Source organism: Aegilops tauschii, chromosome 4, assembly GCF_002575655.3.
Source record: "Aegilops tauschii subsp. strangulata cultivar AL8/78 chromosome 4, Aet v6.0, whole genome shotgun sequence".
Taxonomy (NCBI): domain Eukaryota; kingdom Viridiplantae; phylum Streptophyta; class Magnoliopsida; order Poales; family Poaceae; genus Aegilops; species Aegilops tauschii.
The window spans coordinates 461,378,065-461,404,990 of record NC_053038.3 but is presented as its reverse complement, the minus strand read 5'-3'; the positions used below and the strand labels follow the sequence as shown (position 1 = coordinate 461,404,990).

The window sequence follows — 26,926 nt, the reverse complement described above, 5'->3', positions numbered from 1 at the left end:
AGATTCACCCATTTTGCTCCGTATGTAGTCAGTTGTTGAAATCTCTAGAAAGACAAATATTTAGAAATGAAGGGAGTAGCATACAAAGTATGAGTAGAGACACATACATGTGAATTAGGTGAAATGTTAATTTATTTATGCTCACTATCATGCACTTTTGTACAACAAGTAAATTGTATTGTACTCCCTTGCGATCCGGAGCCCAGGCTCAGCTGCTCCCGCACGTGAACTGTAAATTCATAACCAATGGCAAAAAAAAAATCCGCACTACTGGGTGCATGCAAAAAATCATGACAGTTCAGTGAAAAGATTTGGAGATGGTCCAAAAAAAATGCAAAATTTCGTGGTCAAATGACATTCCAGGAACTCTTGAAAAAAATCAGTTATCAATGAAACTTTGAATAAAGGATTTGATTATTGGGTTCATGTGAACCTGAAATTAGAATTGCATTTCAGTTGTCAATGAAACTCTTGAAAAAAAAATCAATTGTTCAGACCTGATTTTTGTGTGTGTGTGTGTGTGTGTTGAATGGCATTTTCTTAACATGCAATAGAGAAGGACAGACGAAGAAACGCGGATTACAATGTGGGTTCGTCCACAATTTTACCGCCCAATTAATCAGTCAACCCTTGTTTTGTCCTTTCTCCTACTATCCACAAACCGCCCGTCTGTCACGCGTCGCCGCGCTCTATAAATCCTTGCGCACACTTGCGCACAAACCAAACCACAGAGGCGCAGACCACACGACCACACGCAGCCGGCTCAACACAAACGGGTTAGCCTTCGCGTTCAAGCTAGCTAGTGCAATGGTGGTGGCCATTGAGGAGCCGTTCCCGGCGGTGCGCAAGTGCGACGCGTCGCGCCGCGGCGACCACACCGTGGTGTCGGACCTGGACGGTACGCTGCTCCGGTCGCGGAGCGCCTTCCCCTACTACGCGCTCGTGGCCTTTGAGACCGGCGGCGTGCCGCGCCTCGCGCTCCTCCTGCTCCTGGCGCCGCTCGCCGGGTTGCTGTACCACGCGGTGTCCGAGTCGGCCGGCGTGCGGGTGCTGGTGTTCGCGGCGACCGCGGGCGCGCGCGTGGCGGACATCGAGTCCGCGGCGCGCGCCGTGCTGCCCAGGTTCTACGCGGACGACGTGCACCCGGACGCGTGGCGCGTGTTCGCGGCGTGCGGGCGGAGGTGGGTGGTGACCGCCACGCCCAGGGTGATGGCTGAGCCGTTCCTGCGGGACCACCTCGGCGCCGACGCCGTCGCCGGCACGGAGCTCGCGACGTGGCGCGGGCGCGCCACGGGGCTGGTGGACTCGCGCCGGGGCGTGCTCGTCGGCGAGAGGAAGGCGGAGGCGCTGAGGGAGATGGTCGGCGACGGAGACGCGCCGGAGGTCGGGCTCGGCGACCGGAGGTCCGACTACGCCTTCATGAGCATTTGCAAGGTTACTTACTTGATTCTTTAAGCACTGGGTAAATCCCTGATGTTACCCAGAGTTTCGACGTACGCTGCCCGTCGCGAAAAAGTTGGCCGTCGGCGTTCTAGTCAACCTGAGCTGATCGTTCGTGTCATACCATGTTGCTTATGCATCTAGGCATGCATGAATATCATGCAGGATGGCTGAGGGTCAGCTTATAGGAGTACTAAACATATCGTGCATTCATCTCTCGCTCATCATCAGCTCTTTTGTGCATGCATTCATGATGCATGCCAATTTAGGTAGAGCAACCCAACAGCCGTTTCCCCGTACGATGAGTAGTTGCTTGGACCAATATGGTAACCACGTCCCATGGCGTTGAGGCATTGATTCTGCCATTTTTGCATGCTTTTATTGTAGTATACTGTTCTTCTTGTGCAAACTAACCATTTCTTGTTCATCTGGTTAAACTGCTTACCAGTAACCAAAGGTCTGATCATGGTTACTACTTGTAACTTTGGTTATGGACTGCAGGAGGCGTACCTCGTGCCGCGGGAGCCGGTGGACGCCGTGGGCGCGGACAAGCTGCGGAAGCCGGTGGTCTTCCACGACGGCCGCCTCGTCCAGCGCCCGACGCCGCTGGCCGCGCTGCTCGCCGTGGCGTGGTACCCCATCGGCTTCCTGCTCGCGTGCGTCCGGGTCGCCGCGGGGTCGCTCGTCCCGATGCCGTGGCAGTACCACGTGTACCGTGCGCTGGGCGTGCGCGTGGTGGTGCGGGGCGCGCCCCCGCCGCGCCCGAAGCATGCCGAGGGCCGCACGGGCGCGCTCTTCGCCTGCTCCCACCGCACGCTCCTGGACCCGGTCTTCATCTCCGTGGCGCTCGGCCGTCCCGTGTCCGTCGTCACCTACTCGCTCTCCCGCCTCTCCGAGTTCCTCTCGCCGATCCGCACCGTCCGCCTCACCCGCGACCGCGCCACCGACGCCGCCGCCATCAGGCGCCTGCTCGCCGGGGGCGACCTCGCCGTCTGCCCCGAGGGGACCACGTGCCGGGAGCCCTTCCTGCTGCGCTTCTCGTCGCTCTTCGCGGAGCTCAGCGACGACATCGTGCCCGTGGCGACGGAGTGCCGGATGAGCATGTTCCACGGCACCACGGCCAGGGGCTGGAAGGGGATGGACCCCTTCTACCTCTTCATGAACCCGCGGCCGCAGTACACGGTGACGTTCCTCGACAGGCTGCCGGCGGAGCACACCTGCGGCGGCGGCGGGAGGTCGAGCCACGAGGTGGCGAACCACGTGCAGAGGCTCATCGCCTCGGCGCTCTCCTTCGAGTGCACCGGCTTCACCAGGAAGGACAAGTACCTCGCGCTCGCCGGCAACGACGGCGTCGTCCGGCCGAACAAGGGCACGTGAACGTGATTGCCTATTTGCCTTGTCCGGACAATGATTTGATGATATATTTGTACATGGCAAATCATTGATAAACAGATATTTTATTTCGATTAACCACCTGCGATTACAACTCTACAATGAACTGGTGCACGCGTTGCAGCTCTTCCGGCAGAAGCCGGGGTTGCCGGCGGTTCCGACCATGTAGCGAGGGTTCCTGGCGCACTCCCCATTGGCGGCCCACCGAGGGCAGAGATCGTTCTCGTCCCCGCATCCGGTGGCTGGCACGCGAGGGCGGCTGTCGAAGGATCGGACGTGGATCCACTTGGTCGCCGACCACTTCTCCCCCTCGATCACGGGGCAGCTCCCGTGCAGGCTGTCCGGGTCCGTCGTCCCGTTGGGGTGCAGGCTGAAGAACAGCACCGCGTCGCCCTTCACAGGTTTCACTGCCACGCAAAAGAAATCAGTACTCCAAAGTGCAGTGTAGTGCGTCACATCAAAAGATAGTAAGACTATCTGCATGACCAAGTGTCCACGCTTACTACCTGCGTACCCACGTCGTGCACACTCTGACCATGTGTCGTCTTTAGGCTGCAACGTCTCGGCCTGTGGCCAAACAAATTAATTTCGAGGTCGTAGGTTGGGAAGAATGAGATATGCATGCAGCTAGGAAACAGATCTGCGATTAATACGTCGGAGTTGGGGAAGACGGTCTCGCCGCCCATCTTGACGTCGGACAGGTACATGAGCACGGTGGCGACGCGGTGCCCCCCGCGGGAATGGTAGCCTTTGGCTGTGTGCCGGATGAAGTCGACGTGCGGCTCGTACTTCTGGCCGCTCTCGTACCGGAGCACCTGGATGCTCTCGCCGTTCTCTGCCCAACATTGCAGTTTGAATCAAAATTGAAATGCAGCGTGCGTCGAGTTCAGTGCACCGGGGAGAGCATAGCATAGCATACCCTGTGGCAGCATGGTCCAGGCGGCGATCCTCTCCTCTATCGTCGCCACAACTCGGTCCTGGAGTAGATCAAATCAAACAGGCGGATAGATCGGGCAGATGGTGAGGCAAACCCGTCGGAAAAAGAACCCGGATTTGTGGCGGGAAGGCGACGCGCACCTGCTTCTTGGGGAGGAACGTTCCGGAGCTAGTGCGCACCTGGCTCATCACGCTCTTCCCCGTCAGCCGGTCCACCACCATCGACTTCTGCAGGCCACCCTCCTCCGCCTGCCACACCACTCACACGCAGATCACGCATGTATTGCAAGTGATGGAATGTCTACGTACGGTGCGCCGGGCGCCGAGAGAGAGAGATGGTTAACTCACCAGCGCGACGAGGTGATCGCATTCCGCCTCCGACAGGAACCCCTTGTACAGGAACGCCCTGCGGCACAGACGTAAGCACGGACGTTATGTATGCCGACGAGACTGTGGTGCTAGCGGGCGGCGGAGGAGGGTGGTCGGCGTCGGTCGGTCACCTGGGGCGCCATGAGACGTGGACGGCGCGGGTGGGGTCGAAGCGCCCGCCGCCGTCGTCGCGGCTGGCGGTGACGAAGGATGAGGAGGCCGTGCTGGCGAGCAGCAGGGCGGCGAGGAGGGCGCGCTGGAGCAGGGGAGCCATTGGATACGGTGACGAGACGGTCGGGTCGTCTGAGTCTGACTTCGGGTCTTCGGCGACGCGACGACGACGACGACCGAGGTGTGGGGCCGTTTGACGGGGCTCACTGGCTGAAAGGGCTATTTTAATAAGCCGCGGACCCACCTGCATGGAGTGACGTCGACGGGTTTCCTTGACGAAGGATTCGCACTATTAATCACGGATAGATTTCTTTTCAGGGTTATTAATTGGCCTTATTAATTCCTTGACCAAGGATTCGCTTTATTAATCACGGATATATTTCTTTTCAGGGTTGTTAATCATGGGAGATATTCCCTAAGAAAATCATGGAAGATATGGACTCTTTTTGGAAAAGTATTCCTTCCAACCGACTGACTGCCCTCCACGCGTCCAATCGGACCCACCCACCTCCCGCACAGCCTTATCTCCTCAACAACCGCTTTTTTTTTTTCTTTCGTCTCCTCCGTCTCTCGATCCTACCTCTGTCACTGCTGTCATCCCCACCCCTCTTCCTCTCGGCTCCCTCTCTAGCATAAGGACGGCGAGCACCGGAGGCCGGGACTACCGGAGCTCTCTCCACCTTATCTTCCCAACAGCTACTCCGTCTCTCTCGCATCCCCCAATACCTCCACCGACGACGCAACATCGATACACCACCGGTCACCAACGATGCAAGGGGATGAAGCACGGCTGCTTCCCGTTCCCGGCCACCGGCACTACAAATCTGTTGAGGCGGGTTCGGGGCTGTGAGCCGGGGACGCGGGCTGCCTCGTCGGTGGGCGGTGGGGCTACAATTGAGCGAGCGTGCCGCTGCACAGGGAGGGACGACGGAGCTGCAACGCAGGTGGTCGATGGAGAAACTGCAGTGCAACGGCCATGGTGCTGCGCGTCGGCGGCAGAGATGCAGCGCAACAGCCATGGTGTTGCGCGCCGTTGGCGGAGCTACAATGCATCACGACGGTGAGCGACGGAGCTGCAATGCCATGGGGGCGTGGTGTTGTGCACCGGCGCAGGAGCTGCAACGCAACACGCTGGTGTTGCTATGGAGAGTCGTCGGGGGCTGCCAGGGTTGCTATGGAGAGTCGTCAGGCGGCCGATGTTGTATTGGAGCATCGCTGGAGGCCATCGGTGCTGCGATGAAACATCACCGGGCTACCGGTGTTGTATTGGAGCATCGCCGGGACCATCGTGTGCCGCGCTGTGCTGCAATGGAGCTCCGCCAGGTGCCCATAGGTGTTGCATTGGAGCTTTGCCATGCCGCTCGGTGCTTCCATGGAGCTTCAATGGAGGAGTAGCTCTACCTTGCTCGCTACTGCCATGGAGCAGCAATGGAGAAGATGATGGGGGTAGCGTTGTTGAGGGAAGTGTGCTCCAGCTGTCACAGATCGAACGCACACGCTGACTTCCATCGAACGGTCACCAAGGCGGTTTATAAATCTTGTCCATCATCCGACTTACGCCTAGCAGCGGCCCTCTTTTTTTGTTGAGAATGGGTGATGTGGATTCTGGAAGGTTTGTATGGTCGTCGATGGGAGCTCCTAAGAGCATCTCCAACAGCCGCGCAACGCGCCGCGCGCAAAAAAGGCATTTGCCGCGCGTCGTTCGTCTGGTTTGGCGCGGCCGGCAGCGGTGGCTCCAGCAGACGCGTTAAAATTGAGCGCGCGCGCGTAGCTCCAGCGGTCGCGCTAAAATGCAGCGCGCGCTAAACAGTGCGTACATTTTTTAAAATAAAATTCATAGATAGAAAAACGATACATAGATATTTTACATAGTCCCATAGCATAGATAGATTAAAACTATTTAGATAGTACAAGGACATAGATAAAAACTACTAGATAGTGCAACTACAGCCTACTCCCAGTCGTCGTCGTCATCGTCATCGTCGCCATCCTCGCTGGTCTAATCCGAGGTATCGAGCCACATGTCTTCCCAACGATCATCATCAGACGCAAAGATCGTCTCACCACCATTCTCAACGACATCGCACTGGGATAGCGCCAGGGCCTTCCGCCGACGCCTGTCCAACCGCTCAGCGCGGCGCCTTTGCGTCTCCTCCTCGCGGCGACTTGCCCAGTAGGCTTGCTCGTAGGTGACATCCTCCGGGTGTTGCTGGCGCCACTCCGTCATGACCCGCTCGTCCTCATGGGCGACGAGGAGGCGGTTCTGCCGCTCAGCGTGATACGCACGGTCTTGTGCCGTGCGAAGACGAGGCGGCGGGGCGACGTCCAGCGCCTGCTGCAGCGTGTGGACGTCGTGGAAGTTCATCAGCTGGCGCGGCCTGCCTAGGCGCCACGCCGCCGCGTCGTACGCGCGGGCGGCCTCGTGCGCTGTCTCGAAGGTGCCGAGGCCGAGCCGGAGTTGGCCGGACCGTATCTCCGAGTAGAACCCGCCGTTGGGGCGCTGGCGGATGCCGCGGTAGCCCGACGCTCCTCGGCAGCGCGGCGGCATGGTGGCGGGGCGCGGCGGCATGGTGGCGGGGCGCTGGAGCGGTGGCTCGCGTGGCAGCGGAAGCAACCGAGGAAGCGGTGAAGGCGGGCATGGCGCGGAAGAGGAAGAGAAGCGTGTGGAATAGGCGCGTGGCGAGCGCCGCATTTTATAGGCGCGCCGGAAACGGTGCGCCAAAAAAAAGCGCGCGACCTGTCGCCTTTTCCCCCGCGCGCGTGACTTTCCCGTCACCGCTGGAGCGCGCCGAAACGTCCCGCGCATCCAAAAGACTCGGTTTACCGCGCTTTGGCGCGGCTGTTGGAGATGCTCTAACCGGCGCCTTTAGCGTCGGTTGGAGTTTCTGGCGCCCACGCGACTCCTAGTATGGGCCAGGCCCACGAACACGCAGCAGTTCGATTTAGTAGTAGCGCAAAAAAAAAAAAACTCAGAAAATCTGGCGTTCCTAGGAATCGAACTCGCGGCCCTTGACCGCGGGTGTTGGAGATGCTCTAACCGGCGCCTTTAGCGTCGGTTGGAGTTTCTGGCGCCCACGCGACTCCTAGTATGGGCCAGGCCCACGAACACGCAGCAGTTCGATTTAGTAGTAGCGCAAAAAAAAAAAAACTCAGAAAATCTGGCGTTCCTAGGAATCGAACTCGCGGCCCTTGACTCAACTTACTGGTTGGCTAACCACTCGAGCAACTACACATTTCAGAAATACTGCAGCGCGACGTTGTATAAGAACAAAACACTGTAGTCAGGTAGAATTTTGAATTATTTGCAAACATTTTGAAAAAACGTGATTTCTTCTGACAAAAGTCTCATTTTTTTTCGAAAGTCCATATATTTTAGAAAGAATCACGAATTAGAATAAATTTCATCCATTTACAAAAACTTCACAAAATCTGAAGAAGTTCATCAATTTTTAGAAAAGTCCAGAAAATCTGAAAAAGGTTCATTGATTTTGAACAAAAAGTTCACCGATTCACAAAAATAGTTTATCAATTTTCAAAAAAGTTCATCGATTTAAAAAAGTTCACAAAATTAATTTTGAAAAATAGTTCACCAATTTGAAAAACGTTCGTCGATTTTGGAAAAAAATTCATCATTTTGGAAAAGAGTTCATCAAATTTGAAAAAAAGTTCATCAATATTGGAAAAAGTTCATTAAATTAGAAAAAAGTTCATCGAATTTGGAAAAAGTTCATCGATTTCAAAAAAAGTTCATCCAATTAAAAAAAAGTTCATCGAATTTGGAAAAAAATTCATCGATTTTGAAAAATAGTACATTCAAGTGAACAAAAGAAAAAAACACCGAACAAAACCGTTCCAAACAAAATGACGAATTTTAAAAAATAATCACGAATTGAAAATAGTTCACGCATTTAGTAAAGGAAAAAAGAAACACAAAATGAGAAAAGTAAAGTAAAAAACCGTTCCAAAAATAGAAACCAGGATTCCGCGACCTTTATAAAGAATAAATAAAACAAAGGAAGCGTGTAGACACATCGGTAAACTTGTCGTAGTGGTTGGGGCGCTCCTCTTTGAACGTCGAGAACCTGGGCTCGAACCCCGCCTCAAACACTCCCTTTTTGCGTTGCTTCAGTTTGAAACAGAAGAAAAAAATTGACAACGGGACGGCCCAGCGCAGCAGGGGGGGTGTGCGCCCGATTGCACATAGTACTGTAACGGGCGCAGCGAGCACCGTTTAGGATTTGCCGTCGTCGATGCGGCGCCTTATGGGCCCGTATATGCACGCCGGCCAGGCCATCTGGGCTTTGTCTCGTTATGAATCATGTTTCCTTTTGGGGAATACATCATTTTTAAGAAATATTTCTGGATCGTTCTTTTTTGTGGCAGCCTTTGGATTAGCATCGAGAAATAAGGATGACGGGCAGCTCACAGCGATTAGGGACTCTCGACCGTCGGATTGGTTTGCTTGATGCAATTTCTGGGTGTTGGATTGAGAGGTGGAAGGAGCTGGGCCGTCGGATCGAAGATGAGCTCCTGTAGCAATGAATAGTTACCGCCCGCTGTAAAGATCTCGTGCCACCACGTGTAAAATCGGTGCCCCTCCGAGGGCATTTGCGTCATTTCACACGTAGGCGTATAAAATGCAGACGCTCCCTGTGGAGATAACCTAGCCGCCGCCTCCTCGTGCACTCCCGCACACGCGCCGGCTACTCCTGCACGCGCGTCGCGCCCTCACCTCTCTCTCCCTCCAAACCCTGCCCCCGCCCGCCTCCCTGCCCCGCCGCCGGCGGCGCCGCCGCTGCTCGCCCGGGCACCCATCCCCGGCCTCACTGTAACGCCCCGAGACCGACGCTCCAGACGCCTTCCATGTTTTGTGTGACCGCCATGTGTTTTATTTGTTTGTTGCATTCATCATGTCATCATGAGCATTGCATTGCATGTTTCCTAAAAAACTTGCATCCTTTCATAGTGCCGCTTCTCCTTCATCTCGGTGTCCTTTCTCAGATCGACCGGGTTTTGCTTCCCTCTTGTGTGGCCGCATAACCTCTCCGCGCAACCCACACTCTTTGCTACCTTGTCCAAAAACTTCCCCGAACCGCACGGTCATGACCAGTGGGTCCGGAACAATCCTGAGTTATCCTAAACATCATCCGTTCTTTGTTTAGACCACCCGAAGCCGTCCGATAAAAATCTAGGGGCTAATCCCCTCTCATATTAGCCACCTACTATATATAGTGGGCAGCCCCTAACCAAATCAGATCAAACCCTAAATTTTAGGGAGATGTCCCATCCATCAATCCCCATGCCGCCGCCACCTTCTCCATCTTCCTCGTTTTCCCCATCGAGCCAACCACCAGCCAGATCCATCCATCCCGTAACCACCCCGCGCGCCTGCAGTTCGTCTGCCCGAGACCCCGAGCAGGAGCGCTCGGCTCCGTCTCCTCCGCCCGCTGGCCGCACCTCACCTCCTCCCGTGCGCCTCCATCTCGCGCAGCCAGCCGTGCCTCCCCGCCGGCGATGAGCAGCAGCACCCGAGCCCCTGTGTCATGCTCCTCCTCGCCTCGCCGTCCGAAGACCAGCGCCGCCGCCGACAACCACCAGGGCTTCGACGCCGTCGCCATGGTCTTCATCGCCGCGACGCCCGGCTCGCCTCCGCCCTGTTCCTGGACGGACCCGCCCTCCGGCCTCGCCTTTTGCCGCTGAAGACCCGCGCTGGGGTCTGCTTCGCTGCGCCGCCTCGCAGGCCCTCTGCTCTCCTGCGCCTTGTCCACTCGCCGTCCTCGCCGCCCGTGGGCCTCCCTGCCCGACGCCATGGATGGCCGCCGCCCCGCTGCTCCGAGACCCAAGTCCCGTCGATCTGTAGCCCGAGCTCGCGCCTGTCCTCGCCGGAGTCCTTCTCCTCGCCATCACCTTGTCTGCACCTCGCCATCGGTTCCCTCGACGCCTCTTGCTCGGATCCAGCCATCTCCGCCGCCGCCGGCAGTGATGCCTCTACTTCAGCTGCAGCGACACATCCTCCCAGCCCCCTGCATCGAACGAGGAGACGCACGCCCGCGTTGACCTCTCCCCTCGCCAAGCCGCCGAGCCGCCCGAGCACCTCCTCCAGTTCGTCGCCTCGGTCGCCGCCTTGCCAAGCTCCGCTCGCTGCCGGCCATCGCAGGGAGACGCCAACGCCAAGTCCCGCTCCCTGCATCCTCTGCATCGCAGCCGCGGCGAGGGCTCTGCTTCTTCTACGTTGACCGCGTCGCCCTTCACCCGCATCAGCCCAGCAGCGCCAAGGCCGTGCTAGGCCTGCGGGGCCTCTCCACCGACTGGGCCTGGCCCATGGTGAGCGCCCCAGTCCGCCCAGTTTCAGCCCGATGTGTTTTTTTTCAGATCTGTGATTTTAGCTATTATCCCAGGAACGTCTGTTTTACAGAAAACCCCTTGAGTTCATGCATATAATAACTAATTAATCATGCATGAGATTTAATTAATCTATATATGAAAAATATTTAGAATTTTATCTAGTTTCATAATATGCTGCTTGCATCCATGTTTAAAATGTTTAAAATGCTGTTTGTTTAATTTTGCTCGAATGCCATGTTAAAATGATTTATTCCATAACTAATTAACCGTAACTCGGAATTTAATAAAATTTATATGTAAATGGGGTAGAAAAATGCATAGATTAACATGTTGCACTTTATTTTCCTGTTTAACAACAATAAAATATGGTTGTAGGCAGAACAGTACCAAATCTAAAATATGCATGTGGGGATTTTCCGGAATTGTTATTTGTTGTTCCGCCCTCATTTAAACTTGCCTAAATAGTTAGTTTACTTATGCTTCACCTCTTGCCATGTTAATCAACATTTAATATTGTTGGGTACATAACCGAGAGAGAACTAAATAATTGATGTGGTGTTTCGTCAATATGCAACTCGTTGCATATTGAGCTCCACTTAATTTGTAGTGTTGTTTGTTGCACTTTGCCATGCCATGCCTCATTAAACCGGACATGCATCATACTTGTTTGTGCATCATGCCATGTGTATGTGGTGGTTGTTTACTATGTTGTTTGTTTCTTTCCGTGTTGCTTCTCTCGTTAGCTTCGGTTTCATTCCGGAGTTGTGAGGATTCGTTCGACTACATCCGTTTGTCTTCTTCATGGACTCGTTCTTCTTCCTAGCGGGATTTCAGGCAAGATGACCATACCCTCGAAATCACTTCTATCTTTGCTTGCTAGTTGTTCGTTCTATTGCTATGCCGCGCTACCAACCACTTGCTATATCATGCCTCCCATATTGGCATGTCAAGCCTCTAACCCACCTTTCCTAGCAAACCGTTGTTTGGCTATGTTACCGCTTTTGCTCAGCCCTTCTTATAGCGTTGCTAGTTGCAGGTGAAGATGAAGTTTGTTCCATGTTGGAACATGGATATGTTGGGATATCACAATATCTCTTATTTAATTAATGCATCTATATACTTGGTAAAGGGTGGAAGGCTCGGCCTTATGCCTGGTGTTTTGTTCCACTCTTGCCGCCCTAGTTTCCGTCATACCGGTGTTATGTTCCTTGATTTTGCGTTCCTTACGCGGTTGGGTGATTTATGGGACCCCCTTGACAGTTCGCTTTGAATAAAACTTCTCGAGCAAGGCCCAACCTTGGTTTTACCATTTGCTACCACCTATCCCCTTTTCCTTTGGGTTCTGCAGACTCAAGGGTCATCTTTATTTTAACCCCCCCGGGCCAGTGCTCCTTCGAGTGTTGGTCCGAACTGCGCTGCCTGCGGGGCCACCTTGGGGAAACTTGAGGGCTGTTTTTACTCGTAGCCAGTCTCATCCGGTGTTGCCCTGAGAACGAGATATGTGCAGCTCCTATCGGGATTTGTCGGCACATCGGGCGGCTGTGCTGGTCTTGTTTTACCATTGTCGAAATGTCTTGTAAACCGGGATTCCGAGACTGATCGGGTCTTCCCGGGAGAAGGTTTATCCTTCGTTGACCGTGAGAGCTTATAATGGGCTAAGTTGGGACACCCCTGCAGGGTATTATCTTTCGAAAGCCGTGCCCGCGGTTATGTGGCAGATGGGAATTTGTTAATATCCGGTTGTAGAGAACTTGACACTCGACTTAATTAAAACGCATCAACCGCGTGTGTAGCCGTGAGGGTCTCTTTTCGGCGGAGTCCGGGAAGTGAACACGGTTTTGGGTTATGTTTGACGTAAGTAGGAGTTCAGGATCACTTCTTGATCATTACTAGTTGATGACCGTTCCGTTCCGTTGCTCCTCTTCTCGCTCTTATTTGCGTATGTTAGCCACCATATATGCTTAGTGCTTGCTGCAGCTCCACCTCACTATCTTCTCCTACCCTTAAGCTTTAATAGTCTTGATCTCGCGGGTGTGAGATTGCTGAGTCCTTGTGACTCACAGATACTTCCGAAACAGTTGCAGGTGCCGACGATACCAGTGCAGGCGACGCAACCGAGCTCAAGTGGGAGTTCGACGAGGAATGTGGTCGTTACTATGTTTCTTTTCCGGATGATCAGTAGTGGAGCCCAGTTGGGACGAGTGGGGATCTAGCATTTGGGGTTGTCTTCTTTTATTTTGGTTCCGTAGTCGGACCTTGTTTGTACTCTGAATGATGTATGTTTAATTTATGTATTGTGTGAAGTGGCGATTGTAAGCCAACTCTTTATCCCATTCTTGTTCATTACATGGGATTGTGTGAAGATGACCCTTCTTGCGACAAAACCACAATGCGGTTATGCCTCTAAGTCGTGCCTCGACACGTGGGAGATATAGCCGCATCGTGGGTGTTACAAGTTGGTATCAGAGCCATCCCCGACTTAGGATCCCCCTGCTTGATCGAATCGCTGACGTTGTTGAGTCTAGAACAAAAATGTTTTGAGTCTTAGGATTATATATATTGGAGAGTAGGATTCTTTTTACTCCTCAGTCCCTTCGTCGCTCTGGTGAGGTCCCCTGACGTAGAAGTTTTGACTCTCCTCTCCTTAAATTTCACTAAAAAAAATTTAGGATCACGCGGGTATCTTGGAATCGTTCCGATGGTTTTGTGACGAGAACATTGTTCTTGGTGCCTCCTGACATTTAGGGGTTGCGGCAGTGTCCCGGGGAGTTGAGCTCCGAGGTGTTGTCGTCACAATTTTATCGTTGCAGTTCTGGAATACCTGAGTTTCGCCGACATCGAAAATCTCTTTTATGTAGTTGTTGGTGAGATCACCTCGACGCCACCCAGTACTGGGGCGGGAGTTCGGGAGTATTGCCATAACTCGTATAACGGATGCTTTTCGAAGGTTGAGGTACACGATTTCCGAAGGTTTCTTGGTTATGTGTTGACGGATGGATACAACTGGATCTAGGGATTGTTAGTTTGGGTGATATATTTTGTGTCCCCTGTATCCCCAACACCAGATTGCATAACCAGAAAGTTTCGGGAGTTTATAAGTGGGAATTCAAGTAGCTCCTAGGATATCTTTCCGACAGATGCATGATATGAGATTGGGGTTCGACGTCTAGTGGTCCCCTATCCACGGTTGGTTTTACAGTGGTCTCGTAGTGTCTTAAAGAGTCCTTGGCTATGCCGACTCGGGGACGCTTCGTATGTCATGTGCACTGCCTTGTACATGATGGTGCTGTACGATCGAGCCCGTGTGGGCCCCACCACGAAAACTTCGGACGAAATCTCTATCATATGTTTGTTCCGGCTTATTCTGCAAGCCAAATCCTTTGTTTTGTTTTATTTGTGGTATTCGAGTTGCTTCGAAGTCAAATGTTGAATCTATACATTTCCTAAGCGGTGTTCTCATACTTCTATGTGAATACCAATCCTTCTTGATCATCGAGATTGTCATCCCAATTCTTTCCAACCGGCGTGTTTCTCTTCAAGTGCATCCAGTCATTCCAACATTCGCAAGATCAATTCTAAGTTTTTTCTCAACGGTGTTCGTTTCATCCGACCCAAGTTGCCTTTGTTTTTCCCGCCCTCCCACCCTTTTCTTCAAGGACTCAGATTTCTTAACCAAGTATCCATTTTATTCATGTGAAGTCCCTTCATTCTTTTCAATCAATGTTCTTACCCGGTGGTTCTCATGAAGATGTTCTTCAAGTTTATCATTCTTCATTCTTTTTCTTCTCTGGTGGACTAAATTCAAGCCTTCAATGTTGGTCACATTCCTTTCCTTGTTTCAAATGCTTTCTCATGCCGGTGTACCTCTAATCAGTTCATGATCTTTTCGTTCTCATGTGTCTAAATTCTGTCAAGTATCTTTATTCGTTTTCTAATTCTTCCCGATGAATTGCGCCTTTGCTACTTTCATTTCCAATTCTTACAGTGGTTCGTTCAAGAGTTCTCTTCCTTGGTTATCATATAAATTTATTCGTTGTTTCAATCCTACTGGTGGTTCGTTGAAGACTTTTCTCAAGTTTGTGCTATATCTATCTTAATCCTTTCTACGAGAATAAGTAGTATGCCAAATCCATTGCTTGTCATCAATTTAATTTGATGAAGGATAAACATACAATAAATCTTATTCTTGTTTTCCTCAAGGTGATTTAATTCCTTATTCCGGAGATTCATCAAAATTCTTGATCTCATTTGTTCATTTTTCTTTTCGGAGCTCCAAGTTATTTCAATTATATCATTTCAAAGCTTCATCTAATCATTGCAAGGCTTCTCCCGGAGTTCTTTTCAACTTTCCCTTTTGTTTGATCATTCTTTTATTATCGGAGTTCTTCATGGAGGATCAACATGGTGGCTCATCAAGGATTCCTTTCATTCTTCAATTGTTCTTCAAGAATTCTCTCGAAGTTATGATCCGCTAAGCTATACTCAAAGATAAACATGGTGTTCTACACATGTTTTGTTTTGAGGAGTTCAAGCATTCTTCATCTTGCATTCCGAAGTGCAATTCTCTCTATCTTATCTTTCGAGATGGTGTTATGTCATTCTTGATAATTTTCTTCATGTTTCATGATTCACAAGTTGTCAAGAATGAGATATTTATACCCATCATATTTTCTTCGTCCATGAGTTGTTTCAACCCATAATAATCTCTTTGTTGGAGTTATCTTGGTATAGATTTCACTTAAAGCCTTCTCGAAGGAATGTTGCTAATTGTGGTGTCTATCAATGATCCAAGTTTTTCTCCTATCCTCTCGGCGAGAGAATTTTTCATCTCTTCGTTGATCTCAAGCAAGTAATTGTTTTCGTTAGTGGCAGAATTTCACCTCATAATTTTGAGAAGTTTTCCATAAGCCCACTACAAGCTTATTCTTTTCGTTGTTGGTTTTCCAACAACTCCGTTCTAACCTTCTTGGAAGGATGCTTCCCAAATTCAATTGTGGTAGAAGTTATCATTTCCTTCTCCGTTCTCTTATTCCGACGATCTATCTTCTATTCATTCGTCCCGGAGGCATTGTGATGTTGCTCTCTCCGACCAATCATCTTGTTTTGTCAAGATCATGTAATTTTTCCTTTCTTATCCGTTTAGCCGGAGTGTCGTGTTTTCATTCGAGTTCTCTCATCTTATCAAGTTTTTTTCTCCTTCCTCAACCGGAGGTGTTGAGGATATAGACCTTAGAGTCACCCGCCAGGAGGGGCCGGGTTACTCTAATGGTCATTACCAGAAGCCCGGAGCCAAGCTTGAAGACGATGGGCCAGAGATGGGCTTAAGACCTGGAGATGGCTTAAGGCCCGTGGTTACAAACGTTATTATGGTAGAACTTGTAGTGCAAGGCAAGTATGATTGAGAGTCCGAGCCGGACACTCTTATGAGCCGGCCGGGACTCTAAGGGCTGCTGGGCGTCAGCCTCTCTATATAAAGGGACGACCCGGCAGCGGTTTAGGAACAAGAACAATCTCATCGAGAACCGGGCATAGCAGTTTAGCTCCCTGGTGATCATAACCCTAATCAATACCATCTCAAACTGGACGTAGGCTTTTACCTTCACCGTAAGGGGCCGAACCAGTATAACCCTCGTGTTCCTTGTCCCGCATTAACCCCTTCAAGCTTCCTAGTTGCGATGGCTCCACGACTAAGTCCTAGCCCGAGGACATCTGCCGTGATAATTCCACGACAGTTGGCGCCCACTGTGGGGCCAGCGCACGGTGGATTTGAGTTCTTGAAGGGCAGCTTCGAAGGGCTCAAGGGATACGCTGTGGGCCGGATGACCAAGAGTCGTCGCGGCAAGCTCTACATCGACGATGCAAACTGGGGCCCCGACGCCGGCTCAATTGAGTACGGGTACCGGGTCCCCTTCGGCGGAATTCATGTTTTCATTGGTAAGATTGGTGAGCCGGGCCCTGAGCCGGATCTCTGCGCCGATCTCATCGAAACGGCTCAGCGCGCACGACCCGCCCGGGCCCGGCCTGCCTTAAGGCGCGCTTTTGTGGGATGCATCCACGGAGGGCCCTCTGATCCGTCTGGGTCTGGTGGTGAGGCGGCCGCCGGCTCTGACGGCGAGTCGGCCACCGATGAGTCGAACTCATTGTATCAACTTCAAGATGGCAGGCTCATGGGCTGTTCCGATGGTGACAGCATTCCGGACCCGTTTGAGCCGCCAAGTCAGGTTGGAGTCTTTATGGCTGGCGCGCAGCCTGTTCAGAACCCCCCCGCGGGAGCAGGAAACCCGGTGCCCTCTCCGGCTCAGGTGCTGATGGATCTCACGGACAAGATGACGGCCCTGCTAACCGCCACGGTTGACCCGGCAGATCAAGCTCAGCACGACGCAGAGGTGGCACAGTTAAAATTGGATCTAATAAAAGCTAAAGAGGATCTTGCAGCGGAGGGGATCAGGCTGGCTGCGGAGAGGGCGGCTCTCGATGCCCAAACTCAGCTGATACAGGCGCAGTCCTTCCAACTCACGATGGATCAAAACGCAGCCAATGAGGTCCTGAGAAGGAGGCATCAAAAGGCCCAATCTCGACTCCCCCCGGTTTACGATCCACGCAACCTCTTCAACACGCCGGGTGCAGGGTCTAGTAACCCGCCAGGGGTCATAGCGCCCGGGTCTGGACCCCTTACTCAGCCACGAGTGATGGGGCCTCCCCAGGCGCCCCCTGCCCTGCCTCAGTATGCGCCAATACCCCCCGGGTCATTATAATAACCCGCTGGAGAACATGGTCGCTGCGGCAGCACGGCTGGCGGCTCTACCAGTGGACGGCGACTCTCCGACGGCTATTGAAACCCGCCGGGTCAGGGAGCTCCTTCAGACAGCACTGGCGCAGCAAGAGGCGTACTCCTACAGCCGGGACAGGATCCACTCGACCCCTCGTCCAGGCCAGAGCCCGAGTTACAGCCGGCACATGGTCTCAGCAACCGGCTCAAGTAACGTCCGACGCCATGACCCGCCCCCTAGCCACAACCAAGCGCGGCAAGAGGCGGAGCAAGTACCTCAATTGACGGCTTACCAGACCCCCCGGCTTATCCGACGGCTTCCATTGATGTGGGTATCCCTACCAGGACCGGGGGTGTCCCTTGTTTAGTGCCAGCTATCCGTAATGAACGTCTACCTAAGGATTTCAAGGGCCCTAGGAAGGTGCCTAATTACACAGCTGACTTACAACCCACAGCCTGGATCGAGAGTTATGAGATGGCTATGGAACTGCTGGAGGTCAGTGAGGCGGCCATGGCCAAGTATTTCACCATGATGTTAGATGGGACTGCCCGCACTTGGTTGAAAGGGCTACCACCGAATTCCATTGGGTCTTGGGCTGAGCTGAAAGCCCGGTTCATCCAAAACTTCAAAGATACCTGTAGGCAGTCTATGTCAATTGTGGATTTGACTAACTGCAAGCAGCAGGAGGGTGAGTCCACGACACATTGGGTTCGCCGGGTTAAGGAGATCATACATTCGTCAGACAAGATGGACGCCGGCTCAACGGTTTTAATGCTGGAGCAGAATTGTCGTTTTGTGCCCCTGAAGATGAAACTCGGGCGGCTTAAGCGCGACTGCAGTGATATAGGTACACTAATGGCAACCCTTGTCAAATACGCCGATTCTGATGGTACCAAGGATCCCCCTTCAGATGATGAAAGGACAGGGAAGGGAAAGAAGAACGGCAATGGCAAGGGTCCTCAGTTTAACCCGGGGAACCAAGGAGGAGGCAAGCGCAAGGCAGATGGCAGCCTAGAGTTTGTGGCCAACGCCAGCGCACAAGGCAATAACCAGCGACGCAAGGGGAGGCCCCCTCCCCGAGGCGTCGGGTCAGGACCTTCACTGGAGCAGCTGTTGAATGAGCCTTGTCCGAGACACGGCTCTAGAGAGAAGCCAGCGACTCATCTATGGAAGGATTGTGCAATCATGAAAGCCTTTAAAAACTACAATGGCTCGGGCGGCGGCTCAGGCGCCGACGGCTTTCATGGCCCGGGGGCGGCTCAAATTCTGGTCCTCAGAGCGGTCAAGGGGGCTTTAATCAACAGTCTGGCCAGGGTCATCATCAGCAGCAGGTTGGTTATCAGACCAATCCAAAGCAGCTTAGCGGTGGACAGTATCATGTGTTTACCACTAGTTTGTGCAAGCGAGATCAGAAGCTTCACAAGAGGGCTGTGAATGCTGTTGAGCCGGCGATCCCACGCTACTTGCGGTGGTCTGAACAACCTATAGTATGGAGCAGGGAGGATCACCCTCCCCGGGTGGATAACCCGGGCCACTTGGCCTTAGTGGTGGCTCCTCAAGTGGGAGGATATAAATTCACAAAGGTGCTCATGGATGGAGGTAGCAGCATCAACATCCTCTATTATGAGACTTTCCGCCGTATGGGGTTGGTCGATAAGAACCTCAGCCAGTCAAACACTATCTTTCATGGCGTAGTACCTGGTAAGTCGGCTTATCCAGTCGGCAAGATCGAATTGGAAGTGGCCTTTGGTGATGAGAACAATTACAGGGTGGAGAAATTGACCTTTGAGGTGGTCAAGATAAGAAGTCCATACCATGCTATATTTGGACGGCCGGCTTACGCCAAGTTCATGGCACGGCCGTGTTATGTGTATTTACAGCTCAAGATGCCGGGTCACAATGGGACCATTACGGTTCACGGCAGCCGGAAAGTGGCTCTGGAGTGTGAGGAAGGCGATGCGGCTTATGCAGAATCTGTGTGTGCTACAGAGGAGTTGAAGTTTTACAAGGACAATGTTGACCCAACAGATATGACCTCTCTGAAAAAGCCAACTACAGAGCAAGAGCCGGCAATGAAATTTAAATCAGCTGATGAGACTAAACTTGTTGATTTCGTTCCAGGTGACTCATCTCAGCAGTTTAGCATCAGTGCAAATCTGGATCCAAAATAGGAAAGCGCGCTCATCGAGTTCATCCATGAGAATATGGACATCTTTGCATGGAAACCTTCTGACATGCCAGGTGTACCTAGAGAACTCGCTGAGCATACTCTCAATGTTGATCCTAAATTTAAGCCGGTCAGACAGTTCCTTCGGCGGTTTAATGAAGAGAGGCGGAAAGCTATTGGTGAAGAGGTGGCCCGGCTCTTGGCGGCCGGGTTTATCGTTGAAGTCTTTCACCCAGAGTGGTTGGCTAACCCGGTGCTCGTACTCAAGAAGAACGACACCTGGCGGATGTGTGTGGACTACACGGACTTGAACAAGGCGTGTCCGGCTGATCCTTTTGCCCTCCCCCGTATTGATCAAATCATTGATGCTACGGCAGGTTGTGCACGTCTAAGTTTCTTGGATGCTTATTCCGGTTATCATCAGATTAAAATGGCAGTTAAGGACCAGGAGAAGACGGCGTTCATTACTCCCTTTGGAGTCTTCTGCTATGTATCCATGCCTTTTGGACTCAAGTGTGCACAGGCGACTTACCAGCGTTGTGTACAGAACTGTCTTCATAAACAGATTGGGCGTAATGTTCACGCTTACGTGGACGATATTGTGGTTAAGTCCATAAAAGAGGAAACCCTGATAGATGATTTAAGGGAAACCTTTGATAATCTCCGGGTCTATAAGATGATGCTTAACCCGGCCAAGTGTGTCTTTGGTGTTCCTGCAGGAAAACTCTTGGGCTTCTTGGTTTCTGACAGGGGTATTGAGGCTAACCCGGAGAAGATCAAGGCCATCACCTCCCTGGCTAAGCCGGCGTGTATAAATGACGTCAGCGCTTGGCGGGTTGCATTGCTGCTTTAAGCCGTTTTATAAGCCGTTTGGGTGAGAAGGCCATGCCCTTATATCAGTTGATGAAGAAAACTGATAACTTTGTCTGGAATGATGCAGCTAATACCGCCTTTGAGGATTTGAAAAAGCAGCTGGCAGAGCCCCCAGTCCTTGCTGCTCCGGTTGATAAGGAGCCCTAGCTACTGTATGTGGCGGCAAACGCACGAGCCGTCAGTGTGGCTATTGTGGTAGAGCGCAAGGAGGCGGGTAAGGAACAGCCGGTTCAGCGGCCGGTTTATTATGTCAGCGAAGTGCTCATTGAGTCCAAGCAACGGTACCCGCATTGGCAGAAGCTTGTGTATGGTGTGTTCATGGCGAGCCGGAAACTTAAGCATTATTTTCAGGGTCATCCCATCACTGTGGTCAGCTCTGCCCCCCTTGGTGACATCATCCAAAATAGAGAGGCCACAGGGAGAATTGCTAAGTGGGCTATAGAACTTGGACCTCATGGTCTCAAATATGTGCCACGCACCGCTGTTAAATCTCAGGCCTTGGTGGATTTCATCAATGATTGGACAGAGTCACAAGTGCCTGAGCAGAAGCCGGATAACACATATTGGACTATTCACTTCGATGGGTCCAGGCAGTTGGAGGGCTCGGGGGCTGGTGTTGTATTGGCTTCCCCTAAAGGTGACAAGTTCCATTATGTGCTACAGTTGATGTTTCCTTGCACTAACAATGCGGCTGAGTACGAGGCCTTGCTCCACGGTCTTCGGATGGCTAAGGAAATGAGCTTGAGCCGGGTAAGATGCTTCGGTGACTCAGACTTGGTGGCTCAACAAGTATCCGGCAAGTGGGACTCTAAGGACCCGCTCATGGCGGCTTATCGCCGTGAAGTTGATGCCATTGCTGGGCATTTTCAGGGCTACCAAGTAGAGCACATTGATCGCAGGAAGAACGAGGCGGCTGATGCCCTAAGCCGGCTAGGCTCTCAGCGAAAGCCGGTGCCGCCTAACACTTTCCTGGATGTCCTATATAGCCCTTCGGTTAAGTTGCCTACGGAGGAAGACTTGGCTGTCCCTGACCCGGAGGCACGACTGGTGGCGGCTCTCCATATCATACCAGACTGGACAATGCCATATCTGGCTTACATGACCCGGGGCGAGTTGCCTGAGGATGAAACTTTGGCCAGGCAAATAACCCGGCGGGCCAAGTCAATGATTGTTATCGATGGCGAGTTACATCATCGCAGTGTTACAGGAGCGTTTCAGCGTTGTGTCTCCCCTGAGGAAGGTCAAGAGATCTTGCGTGAGATCCATGAAGGGGATTGTGGCCATCACGCCGGCTCAAAGTCTCTTGTGGCCAAGGCTTTTCGTCATGGTTTTTATTGGTTGACGGCTCATGCTGATGCAGAGGACTTGGTCAGTAAATGTGATGGTTGCCAGAGGTTCTCACGACGGGCTCATGTGCCGGCTCAGGAGCTGAGGATGATCCCAATCACTTGGCCCTTTGCGGTCTGGGGGCTTGATATGGTTGGGCCTTTTAAAAGGTCCAAGGATAAGAAGACCCACCTCTTGGTGGCAGTTGATAAGTTCACAAAGTGGGTGGAAGCTGAGCCAGTTAGCAAGTGCGATGCAGCCACGGCAGTTCAATTTATGAAAAAGGTGATTTTCCGCTTTGGTTTTCCGCACAGCATCATAACTGACAATGGCACCAATCTCTCCAAAGGCGCCATGGAAGAGTTTTGTCAACGAGAGCATATCCGACTTGATGTTTCCTCAGTGGCTCATCCTCAATCCAATGGTCAAGCTGAGAGAGCTAACCAGGAGATTCTGAAGGGCATCAAGCCCCGGCTTTTGGTCCCTTTGCAACGGACGCCGGGTTGTTGGGTGGAGGAGTTGCCCTCCGTCTTATGGAGCATCAACACTACTCCTAACAGGTCTACAGGCTTCACGCCTTTCTTCATGGTTTATGGAGCAGAAGCAGTCCTCCCCAGTGACATCCGTCATGACTCACCTCGCGTGGCGGCTTATGTTGAGACGGATAATGAATAGGCGCGCCAAGATGCTCTTGACTTGTTGGACGAACAACGTGATGTGGCAGCAGCCCGTTCAGCGATTTACCAACAAGACCTGCGCCGTTATCATAGCCGCCGGGTCAAATCCCGGGTCTTCCAGGAAGGCGACCTTGTGCTCCGGCTCATCCAGGATCAAACAGATGCACACAAGTTATCCCCGCCCTGGGAAGGGCCCTTTGTGGTCAGCAAGAACTTGTACAACGGGTCATATTACCTCATTGACATTCGGGAGCACAAAGATTCACGTAAATCGGAGGAGGAGACCCGTTGGCCGTGGAACATAGCTCAGCTTCGGCCTTACTACACTTGAGCCACCGGCTCTCGTGGTGTACATACTTTTCTCAGCCATGTACATATTATGATGAGCAATAAAGCAGGACCTCTGTCCTTTTTTCTCCTCCAAATATGCACGTGTTGTTTTTATTACAAGATTACATGATGACTTAAAGGAGGATCCGGCTTATGATCATATTCGAATCTAGCCGTACACAGTAAGGTCACTTGGGGGCTTCCTGTTCAAACATGGGTTGTATTCGAACCAAAGAGAACATAGCTGTCGATACCCATTTGATTGGCAAAGTGCCGAGCTCATTGGGAAGTTACCTTTGGTCATATTTGAATCATAGTTTAACCCCTCTGAGAACCGACGTGGATCGTATTCGAATCAGCGTCGTTAAACAATTCTTGAAATCACTTGGGGGCTTCCTGTTCAAACATGGGTCGTATTCGAACCAAAGAGAACATAGCTGTCGGTACCCTCTTGATTGGCATCGCCACACCCACTGGGGGCTATGTGATCGTATCCGAATCTTAGCTTAACCCCTTTGGGCCGGGTTTCTGGTCGTATTCGAACTGGAAGCCCCTAAGTTCCTATGTTCTATCACAAGTTTACTCTGATTATGTCAAGGTGTGTACGGCCGGGTCTCGCTTTGCCGGCTTAACTTTGGTTTACGATGTTAGTTGAACACCATGGGTGTCATCAAGACAGGTAACTCGGAGTTAAGATATCAACCTTGTTACCCGGGTTATCTAAACCCGAAGTATGCTTACAGGCCACTAAGGGTGTTATTACGACTGTGTTAAGGATATAATTGAGGACCAGTCTTTTTTGATTCATATTCCGGGTTATCTATCCGAAACACCTGATTCTCAGGGCGGTAAGCCGCCTCGAGACTTGTGATTTGCCTTTTATGCAGGATACTTAAAAGCACCTCTTTGAGGTTGAGAAAAACAAAGGGATGATTATGACCCGGAGAAATATCACAGAGACAACTTCAAAAGACCTTGGCATTCAATATGTGCACGATGGCACGGCAGAGATAGACTGTTGCTCCTACTTTATTACAAAACTCATCAAATCTAACAAGGGTGGAGCACTGTTTGGTAAACCGACAGCCGAGTTACGATGCCCGCTGAGTGGAAGTCTCCGGCTCGTTCCTGTCCTCTCCTCCGGCTGATCCCAAGACCTGGAAGGTTGATGACTTCCAGTCGATACCGATGAGAGCCTCGAACTGGGCTTCCTCGTCAATTTACCCGGCCGGGTCTATCTCCGGGGCGAAGGTGTGCTGACAAGCCGGCGGGATCAGGTTGAGAGCTTCATAGCGAGGGGTTGGAATCCTCTGATTCTCCGCGTCATAACCCGGCTGGTACTTGGTCAGATCGGTGTCATTCCCGATGAGGGTGGCCACCGGGCGTACAGCCTTCACACACGCTGCGAAGTCCTTCTGATCGAAAGCTGAGCCGTCTTCCTTCAGGCTTGGATAGCCAAGGGCGATGTCCGCCGGGTCTAGCTCCGGCAGGAATGCCTTGGCCTGGCTCAGCGCGGCGATTGCTCCGGCTCTCGCAGAAGCCCGTCGCAGTTCTTGGATCCGCTGAGGCAGAACGGCGAGCCGGCGCAGGACTTCTGCCAGGTGAGTCGGCACCTCGTTGGATAGGGCCACCACAGCTAAGGCACGCTGTGACCCGGTGTAGAGCTGCTCCACCAGGGTATACACGGCCTTTAGCTTGGTGACCACGCTCTGGTTGAGGTTAGCACTTCTAGGACCTGTTTAACAGAATCAAGTAAGTCGGCGACAAGGATGAATCATGAGCTAGAAACATTCTAACATTGATGAAAACCGGTGAGGCGACTTACCGAAGATGGCGGCCACCATTTGGGACACCTGGCGCTTTAGGCCGGAGAGCTCGGCGGTTTTCTCAGAGAGAGCTTTCTCCGCCTGTTCCGCCCGGGTCACCAGTGTGGTCTTCTCTTCAGCCCAGGCTTTCCGCTCAGCATCAAATTCTATCTTTAGCTTCTCTTGAGCGACGATGCTAGATACAAACTTGGCGTTTGCCTTCCGGGTCTCCATCTCCCGCGTCTTCAGCCGGCTCTTGAGATCCGCAAGGTCCGCCTCTAGTTTCTTACCAACAGCCTGTATAAATTTCCGGGTTATGACATGAGCAGTTACTATATAAGTCCCAAGCACTTTCCAAGCAAAGACACTTGGCACTTGGGGGCTAATGCATATTGAACTTATCTATCTACATACAGCCGGCTCAATTGAGTAAGCCGGAATCTAAGTCTACAACATATTCAAATCATAAGTCGTCGACTTGGGGGCTAGCATGGCAAAGGTAACTATGCAGTAAGTAAGAAGATAGCAGAAGGATACCTCAGATTTTTGCTGGATCTGGTTTACCATGGCGACCTCGGCGTCCCGGCTCTTGTGTACTTGGCTGATGTAGCTAGAGACGAGCTCTCCAATGCTCAGGTTGCTGTAGTTGGAGAGGTCCAGATTCGCCCGGTGGGGCTGCAGCAACTCTCCTTTAGCGGAGCACTTGGCCAACACGGTCGGTCTCCCCGGCTCAACATACTCCGTCCGGGTGATTACCACGTCCGGGTCGTCTGCTGGAGGAGCTGAGCCGGAGGCCTTCGGGTTAACCGAAGCTTCGGTCGTTGCCTTGGTAATTGGGGCGGTGGCTTCAGGCGCTGTGTCCATTGGAGTGGTGGCTTCGGGGGCGGAGGCAGCTGGCGGTTCTTGGACTGTCACCGCCGGCTCAGGCAAATCCGGCAGTCCGGCCGACTTGGTTTTCTTCACTCTCTTGGTGAGCTTTGCCTGGGCACTGAAAGAACAACAAAGGTTAGTACAAAGCATATGAGTAAAGATCAGAACAACATGAGATGATTGTTGTTACCCGGGCGCAGTCTTGAAAGCCGGCAGATTTGACTGCATGGAGTCACCCGAAGAGGGGGAGGTCTCCTGGTAATTGGAGTCAGAAGAGTTGAGTGGCTGACGGATAACACCCGCCAACGGGTGAAAAGGGTACAAGTGGGAAATAACCTCAGTTCGGCGCTTCCTTGTTGCGCCGGGTAACCCGACGGAGAGGTCGGTGTCCTTGTTGGTCCGGGTGTGATGCCGGCTTTCGTGAACCTGTCGCTTCAAAAGAAATTGAGGGTCTTGATGAGCTAAAGGATGTGAAAAGCTTACTTTCCGGGTTACCCTTCGGACTTTCAGCTGTGGCAAGGGCTCCGAGTCGGAGGAAAGTGACATTACCTCTTCAACCACCGGGTTACTTGCGCCGGTGTCATCCTGTCAATGAGCAAGTATCGATAAGGTGGACAGCAACAAACAGTGAATATAGCAAGGACTTAAATGCTCAGGAGTTACCTCTGACTCGGAGCTGTTGCTTAATTGCATCAGCTCCGAAGCAGTAGGCCTGCTTCCCTTTTTGCGAGGGGCGGCTTTCTTGGCGGCTTTTTTTGCCTTCCTGGCTTTCTTGGCCGCCTCATGGTCATATTTGACCCGCCAAAACTTATCATCAGCCTGAAAAATACAATGATGAATTCTTAAAACGGTTCAGATGAAGGTTATATGCAGATGGAGATAAAAAGTTAAAGTCAGCGGCTTACCGCTGGGGCTGGATTGGTCTTGCAGAAGGGGGCTAACCCGGTCCTTCCGCAGTCTGCCAGGCTCTCGTTTAAAAGAGCCTTGGTTTCCTCCTCTGCAACATCTTCTGGAAGATCATTGCGGATGTGCCTCTGAGGGTCATCCTTTCGCCCGGTGTACTCACACATTAAGCCGGGGCGGCGGCTCAATGGGATCACCCGCCATGAAATCCAGACCCGGACTAGGTCGATTCCGTTCAGACCGTTGCCCAGGAGGGCCTTGATTTTGTTAATAGTAGGAAGCAGAGGCTGGCGCTCTGCTTGAGTCAGCTTGTCCGACAGTGGGTGAGTCGGCTCCAGACGTGTTGGGCGAAAGCCGGGCAGCGGGCTTTCGTCAGCCGGGGATGTATCTTGGCAGTAGAACCAAGTCATGTTCCAGTCTTTGGGGTGGCTCGGCGGCTCTGCGTAAGGGAAAAGACAGTCCCTACGCCGCTGGATGGAAATGCCACCTAACTCCAGACTTGGCCCGTTGGCGCACTCATTCTGGCGGTTTAAATAAAAAAGCTCTCTGAAG

At 52.2% G+C, this 26,926-nt stretch overlaps 3 protein-coding genes across 3 annotated transcripts; 1 reads left to right on the top strand and 2 right to left on the bottom strand.

Moving 5' to 3' along the window:
* The first annotated feature begins 714 nt into the window (after window positions 1-714).
* Window positions 715-2,910, top strand: LOC109766733 (glycerol-3-phosphate acyltransferase RAM2). The gene is made up of 2 exons (XM_020325516.3): window positions 715-1,434; window positions 1,942-2,910. Exons 1-2 carry the CDS (start codon window positions 808-810, stop codon window positions 2,815-2,817), a joined length of 1,503 nt encoding a protein of 500 aa, XP_020181105.1. The 5' UTR covers window positions 715-807; the 3' UTR covers window positions 2,818-2,910.
* LOC109766734 (probable prolyl 4-hydroxylase 6) lies at window positions 2,882-4,513 on the bottom strand. The gene is made up of 7 exons (XM_045227958.2): window positions 4,269-4,513; window positions 4,117-4,174; window positions 3,910-4,017; window positions 3,752-3,809; window positions 3,486-3,667; window positions 3,339-3,399; window positions 2,882-3,239 (listed from the first exon to the last, which is right to left on the bottom strand). Exons 1-7 carry the CDS (start codon window positions 4,409-4,411, stop codon window positions 2,929-2,931), a joined length of 921 nt encoding a protein of 306 aa, XP_045083893.2. The 5' UTR covers window positions 4,412-4,513; the 3' UTR covers window positions 2,882-2,928.
* Window positions 4,514-6,307: 1,794 nt separating this feature from the next.
* LOC109766737 (ethylene-responsive transcription factor 5-like) lies at window positions 6,308-6,877 on the bottom strand. The gene has a single exon (XM_020325518.1). It carries the CDS (start codon window positions 6,875-6,877, stop codon window positions 6,308-6,310), a length of 570 nt encoding a protein of 189 aa, XP_020181107.1.
* Between the last annotated feature and the right edge of the window lie 20,049 nt (window positions 6,878-26,926).